The 24,799-nt window shown below is 44.5% G+C and overlaps 2 protein-coding genes across 7 annotated transcripts in view; one reads left to right on the forward strand and one right to left on the reverse strand.

Moving 5' to 3' along the window:
* CAB39L (calcium binding protein 39 like) overlaps window positions 1-1,929 on the forward strand; it is a 66,043-nt gene extending 64,114 nt beyond the window's left edge. For 4 of the 5 annotated variants that reach the window (XM_026848465.1, XM_026848474.1, XM_026848494.1 and 1 more), the window contains one exon: window positions 40-631. In XM_026848465.1, coding sequence (XP_026704266.1) covers window positions 40-219 — 180 coding nt within the window. In that variant the 3' untranslated portion in view covers window positions 220-631. Of the gene's footprint in view, window positions 1-39 lie in introns of all 5 variants that reach the window. The other variant, XM_026848457.1, reaches the window with a different exon arrangement.
* Window positions 1,930-9,704: 7,775 nt separating this feature from the next.
* On the reverse strand, window positions 9,705-22,215 carry CDADC1 (cytidine and dCMP deaminase domain containing 1). Of its 2 annotated transcripts, XM_026855776.1 has the most exons (9): window positions 22,079-22,215; window positions 20,336-20,513; window positions 18,924-19,502; window positions 16,830-16,879; window positions 15,620-15,789; window positions 14,903-15,092; window positions 14,184-14,244; window positions 12,326-12,374; window positions 9,705-10,458 (listed from the first exon to the last, which is right to left on the reverse strand). In XM_026855776.1, the coding sequence occupies exons 1-9, from the start codon at window positions 22,178-22,180 to the stop codon at window positions 10,449-10,451; spliced, it is 1,389 nt and encodes a 462-aa protein (XP_026711577.1). In that variant the 5' UTR covers window positions 22,181-22,215; the 3' UTR covers window positions 9,705-10,448. The 2 variants fall into 2 exon arrangements, with proteins under 2 accessions (XP_026711577.1, XP_026711567.1); XM_026855766.1 differs by lacking the exons at window positions 9,705-10,458; window positions 12,326-12,374 and adding an exon at window positions 12,523-12,892 and having other exon boundaries at window positions 22,079-22,210.
* Window positions 22,216-24,799: the final 2,584 nt, after the last annotated feature.

Here is a 24,799-nt window from a genome sequence, read left to right on the forward strand (position 1 = left end):
GCCCCGGTCCCGCTGTGCCTGGGTTTGTTTGCATGTTAGGTTTTTGTGGCCAGTCCAAACAAAACACAGCCTATTGTGGAGATCCTGTTGAAAAACCAACCCAAGCTAATTGAGTTTCTGAGCAATTTCCAGAAAGAGAGGATGGATGACGAACAATTCACTGATGAGAAGAACTACCTGATCAAGCAAATCCGAGACTTGAAAAAACCAACGGCATGAAGAACTCCTCTCGTTTTCCACTGTAGGCATTAATCTCATTTGTTAAATTCCTCTGTGTCCCTTAAACACCACAGTAGTGCTTGAGAAGGCACAGCAAGTGCCTGATTTTTATTTTGTCTTTGTTCCTAGATGTCAAGAGTATAGGGGTTTTACATGAAAACTAAAAAACCAAAAATTGAGAATAATATATTATTTTTAATCAAGACCATAATTATTTATGTCAGTTTAGAATCTCTCTGTAATAGAAGCTGGTTTGACAGATTTTCATTTGTGCTCAAGAAGAATGAACCTCTTTGCTTAACTTTATCAGCAAACTCAAGCTGTTGGTGAGTGCACAGAGTAGGTCTTCTGAGGACTGTAACATTGTTCCTTCGCACCTGTAGTTGTGACTTTGTTCTAGTGCTGCACACACAAGACTGTGAAAGAGTATGCTCGTCTCTGGAGTTAGCTGCACTTATAGATCGGGTTCTTTAGTCAAAACAGTGAGACATGAAAAAGCAGTAAAGGTCACGTTTTTGCTTTATTTTTGTGTTCTTTCATCTTTCAAGTTTTCTTTTCCCCTAGATAGGAGGTTTTCTATTCAGTGCTAGGGAACGGATGAAGACATCAGCCAGATGAGCTGTTTGTGCCTGCCTCCCATTTTCCTGTACATGATCTACCTTGGGCTAGAGCACAGGCTGTTCCCACCAGCTCCCAAGCAGAGTGCTGAGGAGCAGCCCCAGGTATGCAGTGCCCATGTACCCCCCAAATGGGAAGAAGACAAGAGCAACCCTCCTTCATCAAGGCCCGTGCTGTATTGCTAATAAAGTGATCCAGCACCTACTAAAATCAGCAAGAAGTCTGCCCCCAGTTTCAGTGGGAATGATATTGGGTGGTGGCTGGAGCTACGTGCTGAATCATGCCAAGTGCTGGGCCCCAGCACCAGTGCGAGAGGAGGGTGCTCAGTATCTTCCCATCCGGATTCAAATCCTGGCTGTGTGAGGTGGGGTTGAGCCAAGTCCATTGAGGGGACACTGAAACGGCCTCAGCCTGAACTGCTGAGTGGCCTGGGGTCCCCGAGTCTACAGGAGCTCTCAAAGCTTAGAGTGTGTATCGGATACCTAAATCAACTGTGAGAGGTCATTTAAGCAGCCCCAGGCTCCGAAGGCCTGGTGTTTTCTGTCCTTGTTCATCCTGATGTGAATTCAGGTTCTGCGTTGAAGTTGTAGAAGGGGAAATCATTGCACTGTTAATGTTTTAAGTTTATATAAGCTTTGTGGTCCAAGCAGTGTTTCCCAGGTGTGTTTGAAGAGGGTTTTGGGGTCTTTTGTTTTCTAGTGGGAAATGAAAATGTTACTTTGCTTTATTAGGAAGTGGAGTTTGAGAGCAAGGAGTGGAAATTTCTTGAATTTTTCTGGACAGCCTAAGTTCTGAGTTTTCCTATTTGTTGTAAGACAGTTATCTAGCTAAAACTCTAGCTAATGCTTCGGATAAAAAGGTGACACTGAATTGTAAAAACAGAACAAGACTTTTTCCTTCATAAAACTGTTGTATATTGGGGTGACTGATACTTTAATTTATGTGCTTTAGAAAAGAGATGAAATGGAACAGATTGTGGACTCGTGTTTTTTTCAGATGTCAAATATACACAAATGTACATCTTAGTTGCCTGGAATTAAAAAAAAAATATATTTACAAGCTATTAAAGGCATGGTTACTGACCACCCTTTATTTCTATCTCTGTTTTTTTCCTCTTGCCTTTCTGTATAGCCAGACTTCATGAAGCTAAATTTTATCTCTCCTTTGCCAACCAGTTTCAACAGATGGAGAGGGAGAGGGAGCTTGAGAACTTTCTTCAGAGCTAATGCACTCCGCAAGCATCGCATCTGCAGCCCTGGCTGGCACGGAGCCTGGCAACCCAGGCTGCAGGCCAGCTTAGCCTGACTGTGATCTCCCCCAGCCCTGTGGGTAGTGCTCGCCATCAGTGGTAGCTCGTGGGTCAATAAAGGACTGTCTCTAGAATCGCAGTCCTGAGAGCTGATCATTTAAGTCCTCTGAGATTTGGAGCCTGAAACTGAAGGGCGCTTGGTTGCGCTCTGAGCTCCTGGTATTGGGCCAATCTCCAGGGCTGGATTAACAAAGAGACACGTGTCCATTGCCTCAGCCTCTGGAGTCACATGAGAACATCGGGCTTCCAGCCCACGCTCGGAAAAAGTGTCTAATGGTGTACTGCTGGGGTATACCTGCCTGTGACAACGTGAGGGCAACCCATGCAGGGGTGCCCGGCACATCTGCGAGGGTGGTCAGTGCTGTGAGCTGCTCTTGTCTGCGCTGTCTGGACACAGAAGAGCACTCGAAGGTGTCAAAACCTGGCTGTAATATGAGGAGTGAGGTTACACCCATACGCCGGTGTTTGTGTAGGCAGTGATGTGGCGGGCCAACGGGCACCCGAGCGATGGGCCCATCCCTGCAAAGGCAGCCTTTCCCAGGGAGCACACGCATCAGACCGCACGAGCAAGTGGTAAGGGGGGTTTGTGAAAAAGGGATCTGTGTGCATGTGTCTCTGTGAGAAAGAGGGCAAAGAGAGGAGTGGTTTTACAGTGAAATTACTTGTGCCAGGTCCCTGGCAGCTTATGGTAAAAGAAGCTGGTCTTGACGTAGATATTGCCAACACACCTCAAAGTAATTGAGTCTTCCCCGAGCTTGACTTGCTTAGCTTTCTGAAAGAAGAAAAAACAAAACAAATGGTGAAGATGAAATCAAGCACCATAATAATATTTCACAGCAGGTGGGGACACATTGCTAATTAAATGAAAATGAGATATTTTATAAAGCAACTTTGAAATAACGATAGAACTCCCCAATTTCCTTTGGTGCATTCAGTTAAGGTGGTTCTTCTGTCTAAGCGACTGCTCCCACCAGGAACTCACAATTTTTCTGAAATTAATATCTGGGGGAGCTGTGTGAATGCAGGACACAGTTCATCAGAGTGAGGACAGGGAAGAAGATTGTAGTCTGGAGAGAGAAAGAAATTGGAGGAAGAAAGCTGGAAGATGCTTGGACTGCAGCCTCTCCATTCCAATCCCCACCCAGCATTCAGGGGGGTTTGGATCGTACAAATGAATCTCTGCCAACATGCGATGTACGATCCTGCACATAAAACCTTGTTTGATACAGCAGAGTGCCAGGAATCTTTGAACCATAAGCTTCTGTCCTGGGATTTGGGCAGCTTGAGCTGAAATCAGAGAAATGCGATTGGAAGCGGCAACAGCTTCCCCTGTCTGCAATGGCATGTACACCAGCAGGTGTGAACCCGGGGGAGGATGCAGGACTCTGGCCTTCAAGAAATGTGGGCGTTAACACCTCCTGAGCCTCTTAATCTGCATGCTCCAGGGACAAGAGCAGATGGGAAGGAAAGAATGGGCTTGGCCCTTGTAATCTAATGACAAAAGCACTCACACGAGGGAGAGGAGATCTGGAACCCATTTGTTGTCTAGTGTGTCCTTTGCTCTTGTCTATGAAATTGGAGCGGGGCTCAAAGAACCCAGGTCTCTTTCCAAAGGGTGCAGTGATGTTTGGTCAGTAGAGAGGTTTTTTTTCTCTGGGCCAAAAATTGCTTCATTTTTCTGTCTGAAGCAGAAGCACTTCAACATTTTGGTTGGAAGCATCTTCCTGCAGAACACCTTATGGCTGGTGTTGAAGGCTGTTATAAGGCAGAGGGGATATGGGGTTTGGTCTCTGTGACATGAAAGGGAATTTATACCTAGGTCTCCCTCTTCTTGACTAAACACTCTTGCTTAAAAATATAGGTTTCCACGGCTGTCTATCTGTTTTGGACTTTCATTTTGGCACCTGCCACTTTCCCTGGGTGAAGCCCACTCTGTGTTTGCCTTGAGCATCACCCACTGGACTTGTACACTCTGTCTGCAGCTGAACAGCATCAAGCGCCTGAGGGATTATGTAGACCATAAGGATTTGTTGCATTTACTGCCAAGCAATGAAAGCCTGTTTCATAGCTCTTACACTGATGAACCTGAAGTGGCCAGCTGCTTTCCTGTCAGAGCAGATAGCTGGCAGAAATTCTGCTGGGCTGCAGCGCTTCTGGGATCTGAGCAGGAGCCACCCAGCACTCACTGATGCCCGGTGAGGAACGCAGGCTCCCACGGGCCTTCCCTGCTGGAGCCCAAGTCCTGGGCCTGCTGGTTCACCTCAGGTTTTGGCCTAAATGCAGGCCCACTCTCAGTAACTGATATGTTCCCCCTTCCAGCCATCACCTTAAGAGAGAGCTCAGCCAGTCTTTCTACCTGTTCAGGGCAAATCCAGGGCTCCTCTCCCACTGAGTGACAAACCCAGTGAGCTGTGGAGTTACTCACTCAGGCCTCCTGCACATGTACTCCATACACATGGAGCAGCACAGTTGTTAAGGCTGGGCAAGAGGTGTCCCAGAGCCTCTAGCGGGAGGTCCAACCCCATAGCAAGAGAGAAAATCCTGCCAGTGAGAGCTGCTGTGGCCCGGGGAAGAGAAGGAGCCAAAGGCCCCGCCACCCCAGCCCACGCTGAAGGGGAGCCCTGGCTCCAGCAAAGGCTGGAATCGATCAGCCTGCGGCGCGTGAGGCCACACAAGGTAGCAATGGTCCAAGACAGCTCTGAGCACGGTGGGTGCTAGGCAGGCAGCATGGGACAAGGCTGAGGAAAAACCCAGGACGAGGTTAGCAGTTCTGGCCGTGTGGTTCCGCTGTAAGCTAAGCATCTCACAGGGCTGTGACTTGGCCTGGCTCCCCTGAGAGCCCCAGGGAGAGGCGGGCGGCAAGCCCAGCCCTCCTGACTCATGGTCCCGCTCCACAGCGCCTGCCTCGAGCTGGCCCCTCTTTCCAGGAATGTGAAAGGAGGAGGAAAAACCAAACAAACAACCCCTTTCCTATGGCACCGGGTGTGAGTGGCTTTGCAAAGCCACAGTGAAAATAAGCTTTTCCACCTCGGGCTGTGTCGCAGCATGAGGAAAGCCTGTGCCTCGGGTGCAGCGCCAGCTCGACTCTGGCCAAGCCATGGCCATGCCCAGCCGTGCCACTGTGGGGAGGGGACTGCCCCCAACACCCACACCTAGCTGGCTTAGTAGTGACTGGTGTGCTGGGGATGGGTCAGTGGGTGTCCTGGTACAGCCTGTGAGACAGCCATCTGCCTTGCCTCGTACAGCTGAACGCTGCAATTCGCCATTGCTACAAGGGCCCAGTGGCTATTTTTTTCATCACTGTATGGCACTGGGAACAGCTGGAAGGACTTTGCTACTGACCCTTATAAGTGCCAGGAAAGCATCGCGCTGCCTGGCCCATCTGCGAGACTGCAGATATTTGCTGTGGTGCAGCATGTGAGGTACGGCCCAGCGTGTGCCCCATGGTGCCTCACCTCCTCCCTCCCTTGGTGTGTCTGGCTTGCTTCTTGGCAGTGATGCTCACAGGGCTATGGGACGGTGTGTGCTTTTCTTCAGATCCTCTCCCCCAAGTGCAGATTTGGGAACAAAGCCTCATTGTGCCATGGCCAAACATGTAATGTGTGTGTTTGAACTGTTATGCTGTGCCAGCAGGCACCTCCAGCATGTTCAGGTTTTACAAGTAGTTGGACACAGCAAGCATCTGCCCACCGACAGGTATGAACAGTCTTTTGGCTGCACAACAGGTGCCAGCCCAGTCACGGCACCATAGCCCCGCTCCTTGTAGTTAAAGAAACAAAACCCACCCAACTCCCCAGTGCAGCTGTCCTTGGGAGAGTTGCCAGTCTGCTAATGGATGGAGGTACTTGTGAGGGCACAGAGAAAGCAGGACCATGGCTTTGGGGCCATGAAGTGCCTTGCTCAACTCTTATGAATAGAAACCCTTTATTTCCATGTCGCTGGGCATGTCACCTCTACTAACGCACAGCTTTGGCAATGCCCTTCAACTCCTTGGAGAACAGCTGGCTTGATGAGGGTTTGGAGCAGATTTAAAAATACCTTTGTCAGAGCAGAGCCCGTTGCATCTGTTCAGAGCTTTGTGCAAACATGCAGTCAGGGTTTGCTTTTCAGCAGGCGGCACACCCAGGCACAGCCCTGCCCCAGCGACTAGCAGGGAGCAAACAAACCCATCATTTGCTTGGGCAGATGGTCAGATGCCCGAGGGCTCTGTGTGCATAGGGCAAGCAGGAGCCTGCAGGGAGCAGGTCTCACAAACCCCCACGGGGGAAGTGGAGAATGGCACCTCCTCCCCGTTTTAAAGCTGGGTGTGGGGGAAAAATGATACTCACAGATGGACTCGCCTTGTGCCCCAAGGAGTGTCAAGGGCAGAGCCACAATTAGCTCATGGGATAGAGCAGGTTCTCGCTGTGGGCTGACAGCAGTGGCTCATGCTTCCTGTCAGAGGCTCAAAGGAAAGTGACACTGGGGACAGGCCGACTGGCAGGCAAGACAGCAGCATGTCCCAGGGGATGGCAGGCATTGCGAAGCGAGGAAAGACATATGTTCATTCCAACAAAAGACCCAGCTCTCCTGCTAATAAATACCACTTCTAGCCATGCAGCAAAGTTCCTCTGCTTCTACTGGGTTTTGTTTTCTCTAGCTAAATCTGTCTTGCCCCACAATGGGAATGAAAGACTAACTGCAGGTGAATGTACCGGCATTCATACTATCTTGCATGTATCTTTCAGGTATTTCTGAAATATTGGGGGGGGACGACGGGGGATGGGACGGGACACGGACGGACGGACAGACGGACATATGTCTATGCTGGGATTTTTATGACACATCCCTAGGGCCTGGCTCTTGCTAAAGTTATTATTCAAATGCTTCATGGTCTCCCCAGGCTTCTTCAACCCTGTATTTCTCCTTCAGGTTAGAAATTTTAGAAATTTAGCTGCCCTGGGGGAAAATTTACTGGCAAAGCAGTAAGGTGATCTCACCAGAGCCACAGTATAGTTGAGCAATGAAAGTGAAGGAGGAGAAGAAAACCACCGGCAAACTGCAAAGGCTTTGTTGTTGTTAATACACCTCCCTAGTGCCAGCGGTTAACACGTTGCAGATGTTCCATCGATGTTAAAGCTGGAACAGACCCCATCCCTTCCACAGCAGTGAGAAGGCACAGCGGCCCTGCAGCTTCAGGACGGCACCCATGCTGAGGCAGAGCCTGGCTCCTCAGGAAAGCCAAGTGGAAAATTTCAGGTACAAACAGATGATAAATGTCACACTGCAAAATACCCCAGGGAAAAAACTGTGCTCAGCGCTTTCCTCTGCATGCCTGTTCCTAGCCCAGACACGGTTAAGCCTGTGCTGTTGCCAATCAACACCCTTTACCTGCATGACAGTCACCCCATCCCCATCTCCCCCCCCCTTCCTATTTATGAGTTTTTGAGCTGTCTCAAGTGTTCTGGCACTTACAACGAGCATCAGCACACCCGCGGGAGCAGGATTCTCTAGGCGCTTGTTGAAATATTCGTGGCAAAACACATCCTTGCTGCGGTTAGACCTACAGACACCGGCCCCGGGCGGTCCCTCGCCCCGGAGCGCCTGGCCCAGCCCGTTTCGCTGCCAATAGCCCCCCCGCACGGCTACGCCGCAGCCCTGCACCCTCAATTCCTGCCGCTGGGGAGCGGGAGCCGGCTTTGCCGCAGCTAGGGCTAAATAGGCCCGCTTTAGAGCTAGGGAGCCACACAGGAGCCGTCTCGGCCTCGTTAAGCCGGGCACAGAACCATCGCAGCAGGTCTTACACACACAACCCCTCCGAAAGTTTTTTGGGGCTGACCTCCACCCGCTCGCCGCGGGGCTTGGGCTCTGCCAGCCACCAGCACCGCACGCCACTGCCGCACGTCAGCGCCCTGAGTTTGAAGAGACCGTTTTGGCCTGTCACGAAAGGAACGGGCCCTTTCTGGGCTCTACTCGTATCCAGCGCGTCATCAGGAGGAGGTGGGTTCCAGCGGAAGCTGCCTTGTGCTCGCAGCCCCTTTCCCATCAGAGAGGGAACTAAACTGCGAAACACAGCGCGGCACATTCTGCCCAATACCTGAAAATGCTTCAGACTAGGTATCGCCTGTGTATACGTGTTGTGGTTTAACCCCAGCCGGCAACTAAACACCACACAGCTGCTCGCTCACTAAGCTCCTCCTGTGGGAAGAGAAAAAAAAAGTGAAACTCGTGGGTTGAGATAAAGAGTTTAATAGGCCAGAAAAGGAAACAACTTGCTACTACTACTACCAGAATATACAAAACAAGTGCTCCAAGCTACTGTTGCTCACCACTCACTGCCCCTATGCCCAGCCAATCCCTGAGAACAGTACACAGCACTACACCAGCTACTAGGAAGAAAATTAACTTTATTCCAGCCAAAACCAGGACAATATATACGCAGCACACAAAACTGGCATATGAGCAGATAGCTATGTAGGTCTGGGCAAACAGCAGGATCCCAAGGAAGATCAGCAAGTGTTTGACAACAGTTCTCTGCCGTTACCTTTCTGTGCAGAATGGGGTTCAGCTCTGTGTACGTGGCTCCATGGCCACCTTCATTAATGATGTGTAATCCAGATTTATTAGAAATCGTCACGCACCATCTGCCGCCTTTTCTTGTCTAGTCTCCAAGTAATATGTCACTTACTGGATCTAACAAATTAAAGCCAAACAGATATTTGAAGCTTCACAGGCAGAATGGCTGAAACAAAAATATCTATTTAGAGGACTGCAAGGCCTTTCAGAGCAGCCCTGCATTAGCCATGCATTAGCCGCTGCCAGCCCGGCTGGCTGTGTCCCACTGCTGCTCACTGTGTGTCTACAGTGACATTTCCCTCCAGGAGTGCTTCTGAAATGCATCTCCCGTCTGTCCCCACTTACTGTGTGTAGCTCTGTGACACGGGCTGGCCTGGGAGCGTGTTGAGTGGATTCCCTTCGGATGAAGTTAAAGAGGAAATCGCACCGTAGGCCTAGCCCGAACACGCTCCGCTGGCTAACGGGCCAGCGTCTTTGTGCCCGGGCTAGAGCTGGGTGGATGGCTCCGGCCTTCAGCATCGTCTGCAACATCACTCCCCCTCATCCACATCGCTGGCCGGCGTAGCTCTATCCCTGGTCACCACCACGATCGCCCCTCTGCCACGACTTCGAATCGAGACCGTCTGTGTGCCCGTGGGGGCCGGCCAGGGCAGCAGGGCGGGGGGCGCACCAGGGACCTGTTTTACTGCTGGACGGTCAAAGCTTCACCCACCTTCCAACCAAGAAACAGGCTGTGGAGGTGGCCGCTCACACAGTGCCCCCGAGGAGGTCTCACTCTCCCGAGGAAGAGGGAATTAACGCTCCTTAGTGCTGGCGGGGCCAAGGAGGGCTGGCGGGAGCTCTTCAGGCAGGGCAGAGGGAGGCGGTGTGGGTCAGCAAACTGCCGGCACTGTGGGAGCAAGGGCAGCACTGGGCGGGGAAAGGTGTGAGGGTTTCAGGGCACTCTGGAATGTTTCTAATAACCCAAAGCACTTAAAAATACCCTTCAGTACTTACTGTCAGATTAATTTATTAGCAGAAAACAAGTTTTGCTGTAAGGCAGACAATTAACAGGGAATTTCTGTAATTCTCAACCAAGACGTCAAATTATTGTGATAGTTAATACCTGCAGTTAAAATGACTGCTCTGAAATGAAGGGAAGAGACTCAAAACACATATGGACATTTCATACAATATATAAAATATATAGCTTTTACATTTCTTAATTTTAAATACATTGTAGTTTTTACATAAGAAACAAACATTCTAGAGTTCATTTGCAAAATAAGCACTGCAGGAGATGTCCAGCCTTCCGTGGCTCCCCCTGGTAAGCAGATGACATGCACAGCAGCACCTACAGAGTCCGTGGGTTGGGAGAGAAACCCTGTGCACATTGTTCCTGTTGGCTGGGATGAAGACCCTACTTTGTAATCCCAGTAAGAATTAAAGAAGTAGGGTTATACTGATAATCAGAGCCTACAGAAATTTGTGAGCTTCTGGAGGAATCTGTAGAAATACGGCAAGACAGAAATAAAGCCAGACTTCCAAGCCTTCAGCCTTACAAGCAACTCCAAGTTTCAAGGAGAGTTTTGTAGAAAAATCCTCTTTTTAAAAAACGATAAAAAGTAAATGTAGAAACTTAACTCCTCATGAAGTCCAGGTTATCAGCAGCATTCACTGCAGTGTAGTTATTTAATGCATGTAATATTTGACTTGTATCTTGATTTACTTTTCCATGTACCTATGTTGTTTCAGGGACTTTTCAGTTTCAGCTGTTCCTATAAAGACACAGACTTCTTTACTGATTTTGATATCAGCTGATTGAGCAGTATAAAACTTGAAGGGGCCTTAAACCTCCCCATTTTTTTCTCTGCTTCTACCTCAAGGAGAAGAGCACTGCTCATGGATTATAGAAACAAGAAGGTTTCATTGGGTGGAGTGGGACAGACTTTTTACTCTAATCTGAACAGTGTTCTTCTGATTTGTAGAAGTAGCCAAACAGTAACTATTCTAATGCAAGACGCTTACACCAAGGGGGGAGAAATATGACAAAGTAAAATACTTATGATTAAAACCAGATTATAATCTTGTTTATGAAACACCACACTTCAACTCCATACAGAAGTTACAAACAATAAAATTATATAACACTTGATGAGAGGAAAAAAACTGTCTTTCTGAGGTTTGTACAGCATCCAGAACAATAACTTAAATGAGTGTAGAGCTCTGGCAGCTGGATCTGCTGGTCCTAAATTCAGAACCTGGTTTCCTCCACACTAGATTACAAAACCTGTAGTGCAGTTCAGCAATTTCTTCATGAGCTACTGTGAAAAACCACTTTTTGTGGTGTGATGAAAAAATGGATTTCACCATCCTTCCTTTAGTTGAGAAACAGTGTCAGATTGTTCTCCTTCATTCACTACCTGGCTCTGAGAAGCGAAGCTGTATGCACCCTGCTTAGGGGGACAGCAGTGGTGCAGGTCGGCCGATCAGCCGATGGGATTTCCGCTGCTAACTCTGCAGGCACAGCACCCAGCCAGCAGCCCTGGAGTAGCCTTCAACCTAACGAGGCTCAGAGAAACAGCAGCTTCTCCAGCTCCAGTAAGAGTGAATTCTCAGGGCAGTAAGAGGACATAAGCATTCCCCAGTTCTAAAGTCCAGGTACTCGAGAACAAAGTTATACTACGAGCCACAGGGAATCATAACTCCTCACTGCAGCACCGAGCATTGAGATGTGTATCTTAAGTTACAGGACCAGTAGCCAAACTGGGTGAGAACAGACTCCATGTAATTAATGCCATGTTAAGGGTGCTTTGGACACTATCCAATCACAGTTTCTCTATCTAGTTCCAACCTTTTCCAAAGCCTAAAAGAAACAAAGAGGACCTCAGCAGCATCTTAAGGCACGATTCCCTTTCCAAGGACTTTAAGGAGGGCAGCAAAGACAAGATGCATGAAAGAACTGGGAAAAGGCCATTGATACATGGCAAAAAGCCAGCAGCAGCAGAAAAAAAGCTTTAAGGTGTTTGCACTTGAGAGCTCAGCAGAGGAGTGAACAGAAAGTCTCAGAACATCTGCTAAAACAAACAGCTAGAGGTCGTATTCAAAGCAGCAAACAGATGGCTGTAAGGACAGTGACCTCTCACAAGATGCTGGGTACAACTCTCAGTTCTGGTTATCCGGTACCTACCCAGCACCCCTCAAAACTAGCACAACATTAGACTGCAGTTTCACCGGCTGTTTGAATGTCACCCCTGCTCCACGTGCAGCCACCCAAGAGACCGGGACCTGAACAGATTCAGGCTATTCCACTGCTACAAATCATCCTATCTAAGAAACAACAGCACTTCATTAGCTTCTGTAGTTCTAGCAGCTTGTTAGTGAAGATTCATAAAACCTAAACACTAGCCATCTTCACATTATATGTAGGGGCCAGCAAGCTGTATACAACTAAGTTCTTTTAGGTCTGCATCCAGAAGCTGAGAAAAAGCAAAGCTAATCCTTGTCTCCATTAATGCAGATGGGCTGCCCTTGAGGAAGCACAGAGAGCATCAGTGGGAGTATCACAAAACAAAAGAGCTCTGCTGCTATGGTAGTTGGAAGAGGTTATGTCTGAGAGACAAGCTTGATCTCCAGATCACTTACCTAGCAACGATTGCCATCCCAATGGCTTTGTCTCCTTTACACAAGCAGACTGAAAAGCAAAAGCCACTTTCAGGAACAGGAATAATTGCTAGTGATTATTTATCTACCATTTCCTTGATGATTGTGCTTGAAGAACTAGGGCTTATTTCTGCATTTCATTTGCCCAGAACTTACATTTCCTCAATCCGTACAACAAGCAAAATAGATACCATTTTATTATTCCCACCAATAAACTTTCAGTATTTTTTTTAACATTTTTAACAATGATTAGCCACCAAGTTACTTTCACAGAAAATACAAGCAGCATTTTTTCCCCAGGAACTTCTAAATTAAAAAGAGCTTCAGGTAATTCTGTAAAACATTTAAGACATCATAAATAAACTTATTCTAAAAATCACTTTCCAAACAATAAATAAAACTCTTCCTTATTTGAAAGTGCAAACAGGCTGCATTATAAAAAGTACAGAGCAAGCCTGAAGAAGTGCTTAATAATTCAATAGTGTCCAAGACACAGTTTCTTGTTTTGGTGCTGCTGGTCATCTAGTGATTTTGTTTTCTGGACCCCATCTAAAGAAAAAAAAGTATGTGTGAAACATTAATACAATAGTAATCATAGTCTAAACAGTCAACACATACAGATGCACTGGAATAACACTGGGGTGGGTGAGCTTGCCTTCTTTCCCATACAGAGGAACATGCAATAATCCTAGTAAAAGAAACATACTAAGGAAAAATAGCAACTTAAAACAGTTCACTGTTGAAAATGCAAGCAGACAATCTCAAAGAAAATATTATTATAAAAATGAGCCCCGTTAAAGGTTGTCAAAAAAAGTACCCCAGGATGAATATTTCTCCACCTTGGTCTAAAAACCATTAGCAAGGAAGAGGGACAAACATTTTGCAGTGATTACTAATGACATAAACACTATTCTGAGCCCTTCCCTCCCCCCTTTGTTCCTGGCTAATAAGGAAATAGCTAACAAAGAGACTCCTCCACTAATCTAGCTCACTACATGTTAGGAATTAGCTTGTAGTACATGGTTATTCATATACTACAAAAACCACTTCCAGTCTTTTTTATGCTCCTGGCATGGTGCTCAATGCTTTGAGTAACTCCCAACTCTCTGTCTCTATGCTCCATACCTTCACGCTTGAGGCACAAAAAAAATTTAGCTTCCTTTTCCACATTATTTTCCCCTCTAGATGAGAAACATTCTAAGGGCTGATAGCTGACAGTAGATGCCAATGGTGGGTACCTTTTGTAGCAGAAAAAGGCTTTAACATAAGATTCAACCAAACTCTGTTTTCAGAAGATGGCAGCTCCTTTGCTGCAGGGTGCAGGTCAATGAGGATTTTATGGTGTGTATATATACACACAAAAATAAATGTTGATTGAAAAGCATTGGCATAGATTCTGCTTCATAACAGAAACACTGAAATGTTCTGCAGAACATATTTAAATGACTTGGAGGAGTCCCATTTCTCTTGAAAAAGAACGGCACTTGTTATAGAACACAAGATAAAAAAAAGTTTTTATAGAACAAAATTTAAAACATGATAAAGCAGTCTGAAATGATCTATGTGCAACCCAGCCTACCGTTGACTATGATATAACAGTATTACTAGATTTTGTAACATGTGCACCAATGCCAAGCATTTGTTAAAACAAGCTTATGATTTTGACTTACCATTAGTTCATCTATTCAAAAAGCTCAGAACAGTTTTCATAGCAAGATTTAATTAATCAAAATCAAGATTAATTAAGACTAATCAATCCCAGAGCAATTCAAGGTTTGTTTAAGATGTGATCCTCCTTATTGATTGCAGACATAAAATGAATTAATGAAAAAATACTTACTTTCCCTGGCAGTGGTGTCATGGAATTCAAGGGCATTAGTATGCGATGGATTTAGTTGCCACTGGTAAAAGAAGAAAAAGTTTACTTATTCCAGAAGACAGAAGAAAGAGCAAAGGGAGAATGAAAAAGTACCCTACAATCCTTCACTCTAAGGCATGACTAGGGATGAGGTGGGAAATGAAGGGCTCCCTTTCCAACACACATTTCTTTGTGGATAAAAAGCTATTAAGCGATACATGGCCACTTACTCCCTTGAGAAGGGGAAGTGAGCCTGCTCAAACTGATACTGCTGCAGTTCGTCATGGTGAGCAACCTGAACGCAGGTGCTCTTGGCCACCTTCAAAACCCACCACAGCTCTTTTAGGTGCTGCTGGAAGGGCCTACAAAATCACACAGGGATCTCCCACACCAGCTGCTGCGCTGTGACAGGGAGGCTGGGAGAGAACTTCCGAGTGTGAAGAGACCACCTCAAACACAGCAAGGAGTTAAAGTGAAATCTGCAACAAAATTACAGAAAACAGACACACTTGGCCCCTCCTTCTGGCATATGGCACAGCACTTCTCCTCAGTGTTGTGACAAAGCAACCTCTCCACTCCACTCACTTGACTAAACAACACAGGAAAACCCTCCTCTATGCTGGCTGCAGATGACTGCTCACTCCACCCTCCCCTTCAAGGCTGCCCAGAGTTTTTCGAATATAGTATATTTAGACACTTACTGTAAATTTGTTTACACCCTCAAGTTCACCAAACTTCATATAGGATATATCTGCTTTCTTTTTTCCAGCATCAACATCTCCTGCATAGATCTGCTTGATACCAGCCCCTTTGATTAAAGGGACACATTCGTCACATGGACACTTTGTCACAAATATCATGCTTCTCTCATCTGGCTTTATTTCTCGACACCTACAAGGATTCAGAAAACAGAATTTCAGAGTTTATATCTTGATGATAGATTTGAATGGTGACAAACTTGATACCTCACAAGACCAAGAAAAGTGTTGTATTATGTACTCTGAGAAGCAACTTAGTCCTACTGAAGTGCACACATAAACAACATCTGATTTGGTTTTATTATCTGTGAACAAAACACCCATCCCACCTCTCCACACATATTGTTGTCGGAAGCCTCAACAATCACCATTGTTCTGTATTTCAGGTTATAGCACAGTCCTAGCAGTAAGCAGAGGCAGTGGCCTTTATCTGAAGGACAGCTGCCATGCACTAGAATGAATATCCTTTAAAAACCAAGTTCACTTAAGAAGTCCGACAAAACCTCAGGAGATGATTGTGTCCATGCACATCCAAGTTCTACATCACAGGTGTAAACAAAACTGTGACTGCAATCCACACTTCATCACAGTGACATGCATTTGTCATGCATTGTTTCTGAACTGTCTCATTCTTTTCTGTGGTAAAAATAAACCCATTACCTGAATGTCAAGGCATTCTGCTCTGCATGTATGATGTATCTGAACTTTCTGATTTCCCGATCTTTTTGTTTATCATCCATGTGTGGAAAATCAGCGTATTCAGATCCAACAGGAAAGGCATTGTAACCACAGCCAACAAAATACATTGCTCCTGTTCCATCACAGCTTCTCTGCAACGGTAAGCAAAGCATCAAAGTTGGAGACATTTAAACTGAGTACTAAGTCAAAGTGTTGTGCAATGTCAGTTCATACCAAGTTACAGCAGTTAAAAGAGAACTAATTTTTTGCTAATAGCTCCAGGCCTGTATGAAGCTTCTCCATTAAGCTCCATAGGAGCCGCACAGGGCAAACTGCAACACTGCAGAGGACACACTGCACCAGGCTTTAGGGGCTCTCCTTTTAGCAAGTAACACTGATATCAGGAGCAAAAAGTCTGACGGATTTAGTCCTAAGCCTTTCTGCCATTTACAAAATTAAAGACAGCTGTAGTGCCTGATGTGCCAGAGTCTGTTTCACCTATCTCAAGAGACCCAGTGACCAGTGGGCTGACTAAGTAGCAATCAGCAATTGAAATCAGGACAAGGAACAAAACAGCAATAAGCAGTTGATCACTGAAATGCTGAAAACAAATGAAGAGTATGTTGCAGCTGCATGAAGGCTGAGGCTTCCTGGGATTGGTAACATGCATAATCAGAGACATAAAGAAATAAAAACTTTATGCTTGGATGGGAAAAAACACAGTAGCAATATTTGTAGAAAAGGAATGTGCTAAAGCCAGTACAGCATTTCAACTGCAACAAAAATCCTCAGAGACTCTCAGGCTATGATTGCACTGAGACCTCTCCAAAAAACAGCTACAAAGAGGCACCGTGTAGAGTAGGCACACGCTGCCTGACTAGCAGCTGTGACAAAACTCTGTAGCCAGGACACCTGGAGTAACTGACAATGACCAGGGAATCAGGCCACTGAAAAGCTGGGCAGTGACACTGTGGCAGTTATTAAACTCATTGATACTTCCTCTTCATTTTGACAGCATAACAATGAACTGATCATTAACTTAATTACTAAAGAATGAGAAGTGCAAGCTTTCTATAGCGCGGAGTGTGTATGAAAAATGCATGTGCATAGACTTAAAACAAAATAACAAGCTCAAAACAGATACAAGTGTATGACTTGTGAGTGCAAGAAAAAGTAATTTTTCAATACTTACTGATTTTTCTTCTGCCCAAATAATAGCTCCAACTCCTGTTTTATGATCCTCTAAAATACAGAACATTTTTGCCATAAATAACAAATAAAGCACTTCTAAATTACCTATACATTAACATATGACATCCTAGAATAACGATTAACATTCATTGTTGCTTCATGGACAACTGGTGCTTCACGGAGAAAAGAAATGCAGAAGGATTAAGAGCTTCAAAGTCATATGAGTCTAGCGCAAAAGCTGGGCGTGCTTTAACTGCCAGGCCAGCCATTCTAAGACTTTGCTACATACATTTGTTCACAAATGTTAAAAAGCCACCAATACATATATTGGATAAGAAAATGTGTGCCAAGAATGTATGTAGACAGGTTCACTGATGTGAGATGGCAAACTGATAAAAACCTTGTTGTTTACTACTTAATTACTTAATTTCTGCCATCCCTTAAGTTTATGGTTCTGTGGTCTGAATTCCTATTAAAATTAGTTGCATTTTGTATGTAATTCAGAGACAAAATGTTAACAACTGGATTTTGGGGGGTGTTTCCTATCACCACCACAGGAAGACTGGAACAGAATTTTCATTATGTGACTAGAAAGATTTTTATGGAACTTGGAAATCTTCCCCAGTAGCTGTTGATGAGAGTCTTGACCAGTTAAAACAGAGCGTATCAAGGAGAAGAAAAGGTCTCAGGCTTCCAGTGATTAATAGCGTAGAAGATGTTTTAATTAACCATTTCCTTAGTGATTCCTTAGTATCACTACAATGTAGAATCACTCAGAGGGTCTTTCCTGCCAAAGACATGTTTTATGAGGGCTGATTTTACTTATATTCTGCATATTTGCTAGTCACTGATGTATATTAAGCCAATGTAGAAAGCATCCTATGATCTTTCTCCCCTGATATCCACCTATATAATAAAGTAAAGCATCTAAATATGTGTGTGTGCTGTTATTTATTTTAATTCCATGCCAGGACTAAACTGGAATAAGAGTTTACTCAAAAAACGGACCTGAGTCCAGGCTGAAGAGCACAGATAAAACTGAATTTTGATGCCCCTAGAATGAGTACTCAAGCTTGGTCACTCTATCTTGCTTGGTACAACAGTAGTTGTACAAAAACCTCACAACTGGTTCCATGAAACTTCTGAATTACTTCTAAAAATATAATCTTCTCTGCAACTTTGGGTAACCAAATTTGCGAAGGGTACATTAAAAAACTACAGAAACAAATAAACAAACAAACAAACAAAACCAAAAAAGGGAAAAGTTCTAAAATATGAAGATTCATCTTTACAAATAACAGTCTGAGTAAGTCAAAAGGCACATTCAGCACCTGACTCGGTAGGTTGGTTTTGTGTGTGCATATTGGGGGATTAGTTTTGTTTTAAGCTTTAACTATGTGCTGTTTAATTGTTTACAATGGTTTTAAAAAGCAATTTTCCTATCTAGATGAAAAAAAATATCACTAAGGAGTACCACCAAGTTTTAAGTCTTCGTGTTCTGTTCTCCAGAAGAACTTAGCAGTTTACTGTATTGCTATCCAGACAGAATAAAGTAGCTAACAGAAATCATCTGTATGAAAAGACAGTCAATAACTACCCTTCCACCCTGAAAGCCTGCATGTGAAAAGTCCAGCATCTTTGCAAAGAACCCCCTATCAGATATATAATCACTTCCACTAATAAGATTGGAAATAGGAAACTTAATACTGTACTTATTGCCCTCCTGGAAGGGTATTATTTCACTGCTCTTTTCTGAAGAAACATCTTGTGAAACATCTGTAAAAAAGAGCCTTGGAGCAGCCTGAAGAATTTAAATGTCATTGTATTCTATTTTCAGACAGGTGTTGGACATGTTGTCAAGCTGGGCTTTACTTGCCCTGTATGTGAAATACCTGCTCTGATTTTGTCTTGGAAACTTTCAGTATTTTCACACACAATACTATGTACCCCTGTGGAGTTTTTACTACTACTTTCACAGGTGTAGGAGCAGCGTTCAGCAGCTTGCTCAAGGAAGTATTTGAAAGAAGTAAGACTGAAATCAGGAACTCGCTCTATTCTTGAGACCCATTCCTCCTCCACTACTGTAACAACTCACCTGTCCGGTAAGCAAGTAGTCTGGCTTGTATCATACAGTGCCTTGCAATTTCTTGGGGCAAACCCTGATGGTCTGTTTCGTTTGTTAGTTGTGGTTCGCTGTTGTAAAATCCAAAACATCCAAAGACAGGGACGCTGGCAGCCACTGTTGCCAAGACCAAGACAAGATCTTTCATATTTTGCCTAAGGTTGCTGAAGTATGGATTTTCACAGAGGTTCTCCAGTCCTATTGTCATCAGTATCTGCTTGTGCATTTCCTCATTTGAAATTAGGAATAAACTTTCATACTCTTTTATTCTCTCTTGTCTACATGCAGTATAAAAGTCAGTATTTGAGTCAGGCTGAGATTTTGCTATTTTTTGAATAAAATCAAACTTGGTGGAAGTTTCTTCAACGAATTGCACCATATAGCACACCAAGGGCTGAAGCAACACACACACACGAGCACGACTATTTGACTTCAGTCTTTCTACTGCTTTGGCATCTAGCTTTGCATCATCAGTAGTGATGGGATTGGACGCCTCATTCTGCAAGCTGATTTCAGGATCTGCAGGCCAGTAAGAAATCCTGTTCACCCCAGCTGGAAGAGAAGATAACGTAGCAAAAGGAACCATGTAAGCACAGTGGAACACAAACTTTATTTTCAACACACCATTGCATAACCCTATTTTTACTCCTTTAAGGCCATGAGTGCTATTTCAGTGGCATATGGACAACAAAAACGCTAGCATATACAAGTATCAAGAATTTATCAGACTTGATAATCAGACTGTAGACAAAAATTGGAATTTCCTACTTTCTGAGATCTTTGTGACAGCCTAATTTTGCATCTGACCTACAATAGATACCTTAACACCATGCAAAAAAAGTTGGCACTAATAGAAATTGCTGCTGAGATTAAAAACCAATATTTGCAGAAGGGCTGTACCAGCAGGTGACATTTCAAGAAGTGAGTAATCTGATTTGTCTTCATCTCACTTGGGAAAAGGAAACCTGAAACTCCTCCCTGGGATTTCTGCATAAAAACCACCCTTCCTCTTGTGCCACTGACAAGCAATGAGAAGGCAAGGAAAAATGTAGCAATCTAGGCCTAGTCATCAGACTTAGGGTTGCTCTGGCAAAGTGCAACAGGTATGTCAGAATCTCAGCAATGCATCCCAACCAAGAGACAAGCACCACCAATAATAACAGTTGCACAGAGAAATAGAGGCTCAGTAGCAAACCCTAGTTTCTTGATCATCAGCTCCAGGAATGCACAATACTGTTTTCAGCCTTGTGGAAAATACCAGTGCAGGCTACACAAGTTAAGGATTGGTGTTCACAACTGGGACAGTTCAAAGAGAAAACAGGCTTTCTGATACCACCAATCACAAGCATAACATTTACTTCTACTCTACTACAGCCATTGCTTACCGTTTACAATCATTTTTAAACAAGTCGAACATGGTTTTCTGGAAAAATAAAGATCACAGTTTTTAAGTCTTGATCCGTGTTTAATGAGCGCAATCTGGCCAGCATGCAAGTCTGTACTGGAACAGTGAAGACCAATAATCTTCATGTTTTTCACCACCACTAGACCACTCTTCTTTACCTACAGAAAAATGCATTATTATTATTATTATTATTTTACTTTTTTTCAACATCAAGTCCACAGAGATGTTACCACTCTTCCTTGGGTAACAGTAATCAGCCAGGATCAAAGCATATAGCTCTTCAGTACAAACTGTGATATGAATCATTAAGCAATCTCTGTTACATTTCCCCTACACAGGTTTGGGGGGGGGGGGTTTTGGTGGTGGTTTCTACATGTGCCTGTTAATACCAGTGCTGTGTCCCTGTCAAACCTCACATAGGGACTTGTCGCAAATTCCTGATTTTTCTGGTCATTGCTTTGCCCGTAACAAAACCCAGAAACGGCATCTTCTGTCAGCTATAGCTGAAAACCCCTCTGAATCATCCAGATCTGGAAACGCTCATGAATTTAGTTTGTCTTAAACTTGACCATCCTGGGAGTCAATAGCTTCTCTAGTTTTATTAGTGTCGCTTCATTTACAGAAATGAATTATGGTTCTAAAGAATCTTCCATGGAAAATGTCTGCATACCACAGACAAGAGCTCTTATATATCTGGATTCCCATGTATTGCAAAGAAACTGGATACAGGTTAGTTTGATGAAGCTGGCAAACCAGATCCCATTATGCAATCCAGCTGCTACCAGAACACTATTGCCTTAGATCTGCAAATTATTCAATTTGTTTGTGGTTACAGAAATGAGGCTGTACTAAAGCCCTACATATAACTCAAGTGCTATTCCTGACTGAATTACTAAATTTGAAACTGCATTTGAAGTCTGTATGGCGCTGCTCATCCACCTCTCTTTCAGATCCATTCTGGGACATGCCAAGCTCTGAAAATTAGGCCTAATTTTCATTCAAATTATTTTCCTGTCTTTTCTTGTCCTGGTTGACACATGTGCTATGGATCTTAGCACATGGTTATGCTCTGCACAAAGAAGTGATCTGATCATTTTAAAGAGCACAATAAGAACTCAGCACAAAAGGAAACACCCTGTTCCAGGACACTCTGAAAATGCCTCTCTACTTTGAAGAGTAATTGGAAGCTATTTAGAAGACCCATTCTCAAGGATGGCTTCTTTTCACTGTCACCAAGGTAGCTATCTACATGTTCTTGAACAGCAAACATTTCGAGTAGTTCTGTGCACCGCCACCGTATAAGAGAACTCTTCTACAATCATGAACATCAACATTTTAAAGAGTATCTCTACACCATCGACCACACTGATTTTAACGTTATAATTAGTATATACTAAGAAGTACACAGTATACACCATGCCTCATTTGTTATGCTCTTCAAAATACCCACCAGCACTTTTTACTGTTTGCTTCACCTGTCGAGGCATACCTTGCCTTTCAAAGTTCTTCAGAAATAGCATGCTATTTAACCATTTCGCTATTTCTCTCTCACCAGTGATTTTTTTTTCTACTTCTAATAAATATCTGAAAATCACTTATCAGCCTTTTTTTTTTCTTCCCTCTGGACTATCTCTCATGTAAAGAGCTGTTAGGTTAAATACACTGCAGGAGCTATTAGCATGTGTTCAGAAAGACCAATTCATGGTAAACATAGACATTTTACCTGTGATTTTTTCTGTTGCTCAGCCGAGGGAAAGAGCTCCATCCAGAGACTGAACAAAGTAAAAAGATTGACCTTAGAAAGTCTTGGCATTTGACCTGTCATTTGATGAAAAAAAGAGAAATATTTATTAAAGAATATTTGTAAAGAAACCCCACATTGCTGAACAATAGTTTCCAGGTCTCCTACACAACAGCTGCCACAGAAGCTGCTTCATCAACCACTTGTGCTATTACAGCAGTCAAATCCACGCTGTCCTTTTCAGGGCAGTAGCTGTCAACTCAGAATGCTCCATGTGGATGCAGAGATCAGATTTGTGCACCAAGAGAAAGTGGTGAAACTTTCACTGAAATTTAGTGAGAATAAGAGCAGAAATCACGTATCAGATTCCACAAAACTTAATGTGCTCAAACGATTCACAGATGCTTACAGAAATTTGAGACATAGCTTGTGATTCAGCTTCAGGCTCACCACAGAAGAGAGTGAAAATATTGAGGCACGCATCATGATCTTACAGTGACACCAACAGCAAGGATGGATGAGCCACTATCAATCAGTTTTCATCAGTTCTGGAGAAACTTGCTTCTGGATTTTTAAAGTTTGCTTAAATTTTGGTTAGACTTTTACAAAAATTTGAACCTACTGCTCAGGCTGTCACTTCTGACTAAATAACCAAAGAGGCAGCAAGGAATCCCTTCTCGGACCACCACCTTGTGCTGTGTTGTGCTTCTACTCAAAATCTGGGTGTTGTCCCATGAGGGCCAGTGCTCAGCATTACTGAGTGTCCCATAAGTGAAAAAGGAGGAAGTACAGCATTGCTCACTAATCCATGTACCACTCCTGATGTAAAACTCTCCTGTGTCACACTTGGCAAGAAGTTAATTGAGTCTTTGAAAAAGCTCCATTCCAGGTTCAGAGATTCTTACAGAGAGCTGTAACGAACACATATTCCTCTGCAGGTCTCACATGTCCTGTTGGCAGTAGTATTATTTATGTTTTTATCCCTTGCAGCAAACGTTAATGTTTTTGCAAAGGAGAAAAAAGCAGAGGCAAGAATAGAATAGAGAAAAACATTTAAGTAGTTCCAGCAGTTTGGAAGAGATATAATCAGATACAAGATTGCTCTGGCGGGGAAGAGGGTTAGTTTAATGACATGTCTGTGAACCCAAACCATTAGGACAGCAGATAAACATATCCAATCCATGACTGAAATACCATTTTCAGTCAGTATTTTAGCAGCTTTTTTTCCCACAGAAGTGTAATTTTGGAAAGCAACTACAGACCTCACAGCAGCACCATCTGATCCCACACTGTCCACTGCTCCTTAGGCTGCCCAGCTGTGCAGTGCCAAGAACTGCAAGGGGCACCTAGTTCACATGATCAGATACATGTACATGGCAAGCAGCACACATGAAGATTTGTTATCACTCCTACTAAAAGCAAACTGTAAGTCTACAAGCCACGTCTAAACAAGTAGAATTTGTTTTCTTAATGGGCATTTGAATTTATTCTCATTACAGCCTCTGTTCACTCCTGTTGTAGACATCTTACAGAATTTAAAGTAACTACAGAAGACTGGGGAAGAAAAGGAATCAGGTTTTGCTGCTGAGAGCAAAACTGTGTATGAAAAGAGTAGTCTTTTCAGGTGCATCAAATCCTCACAGCTTCCCTACTTTACAGAGCTTCCCTGTATGATTTTATCCCTCAGGCTAGGGATCTTGCTCCAGTGAGGCACGGCATGCTCCAAGAAAAGCATGCTGTTAAGGCCAGTGTCAAAAACCCTGCTGCTCCTGCACCTGCAAGCAAAACAGAGCAGTGCACAGCCCATCCGAGCATGGCTCAGATACAGGATTCTGTCACGGATGCAACACAGGAGTCCCTAGTTTGAAGTCTGAAAGGCTTAGAAGTCATCTCACAAGTACAAAGCTAACACTGTGCTCTGACACCATCAAGGAGGAGGACATCAGTGACATCACTCTCCTGTCTGGGAAAATGAAACCAGAAACCATTTTCAGAGTTCATCTTTTTTGCTTGCTTGGAAGGAGGATCTTCACAAAACCCATTTACCCTTCAAGAAGACCTGACAGCTGTGTCATGGTGCTCAGGGAGCTATATATACAGCCCATGGGGGATCTGTACGTACACACCCCTCCCCTGAGACTGCAGTGATGGGATATATGAAATCTATCAAAATCTGCTTCATCTGGGCGTCCCCAGCCTTGTGAAAAAGTTGCTCTCTACTGAATTTATATATGGGTCCTGCTATAGGGGGTTGTAGGAACACCCCTCAGAGAGCAAGCATTTTAATGCATATTAAATATCCATGGTATAGAACTGGAAAAAGAAATCATTTTAATGGGTTGGAGGGAAATGCAAATTCCAAGCATATGTTATCAAGAGGCCTTATGAATAAGGGCGCAGGCAAGCAGGGTGCGCGGGGGGATATACTTTATTGCACTGTCTGTAAGGGCAGAGCACTGCGAAACGGCAGTTGAGCGGAGGGAAGGCAGGAGCTCTCTAACAGCCCCGGGGAGGGCAGAGCCTTGCAAGCGCCCTCAGGAGAGGGCAAACCGGACAGTTCCGGGCATTTCGTTAAACACCTCGAAGCCCCCCGGTGGGCGAGAAGTGACCGGCAAAAGCCCGGTCAACGCACAGACCCGCCTCCCCGCCCCGCCAGCCGTTAGCGCCCGCTCCCCACAGCGGGGGGGCGGCTCCCCCACGGCC

Source organism: Athene cunicularia (assembly GCF_003259725.1).
Source record: "Athene cunicularia isolate RWA chromosome 1 unlocalized genomic scaffold, athCun1 chr1_part1, whole genome shotgun sequence".
Lineage (NCBI taxonomy): Eukaryota > Metazoa > Chordata > Aves > Strigiformes > Strigidae > Athene > Athene cunicularia.

What these genes read in the sequence shown, in the direction of transcription:
- CDADC1 (XM_026855766.1), bottom strand. Translation starts at nt 22,180, where the DNA reads ATGACAGGTCAAATGCCAAGACTTTCTAAGGTCAATCTTTTTACTTTG. An exon ending in TTTAAAAATGATTGTAAACG is followed by an intron (nt 19,503 to 20,335) that starts GTAAGCAATGGC and finishes CTTCTCTTCCAG; the next exon opens with CTGGGGTGAACAGGATTTCT. An exon ending in ACTACTTGCTTACCGGACAG is followed by an intron (nt 16,880 to 18,923) that starts GTGAGTTGTTAC and finishes TCTGTATTTTAG; the next exon opens with AGGATCATAAAACAGGAGTT.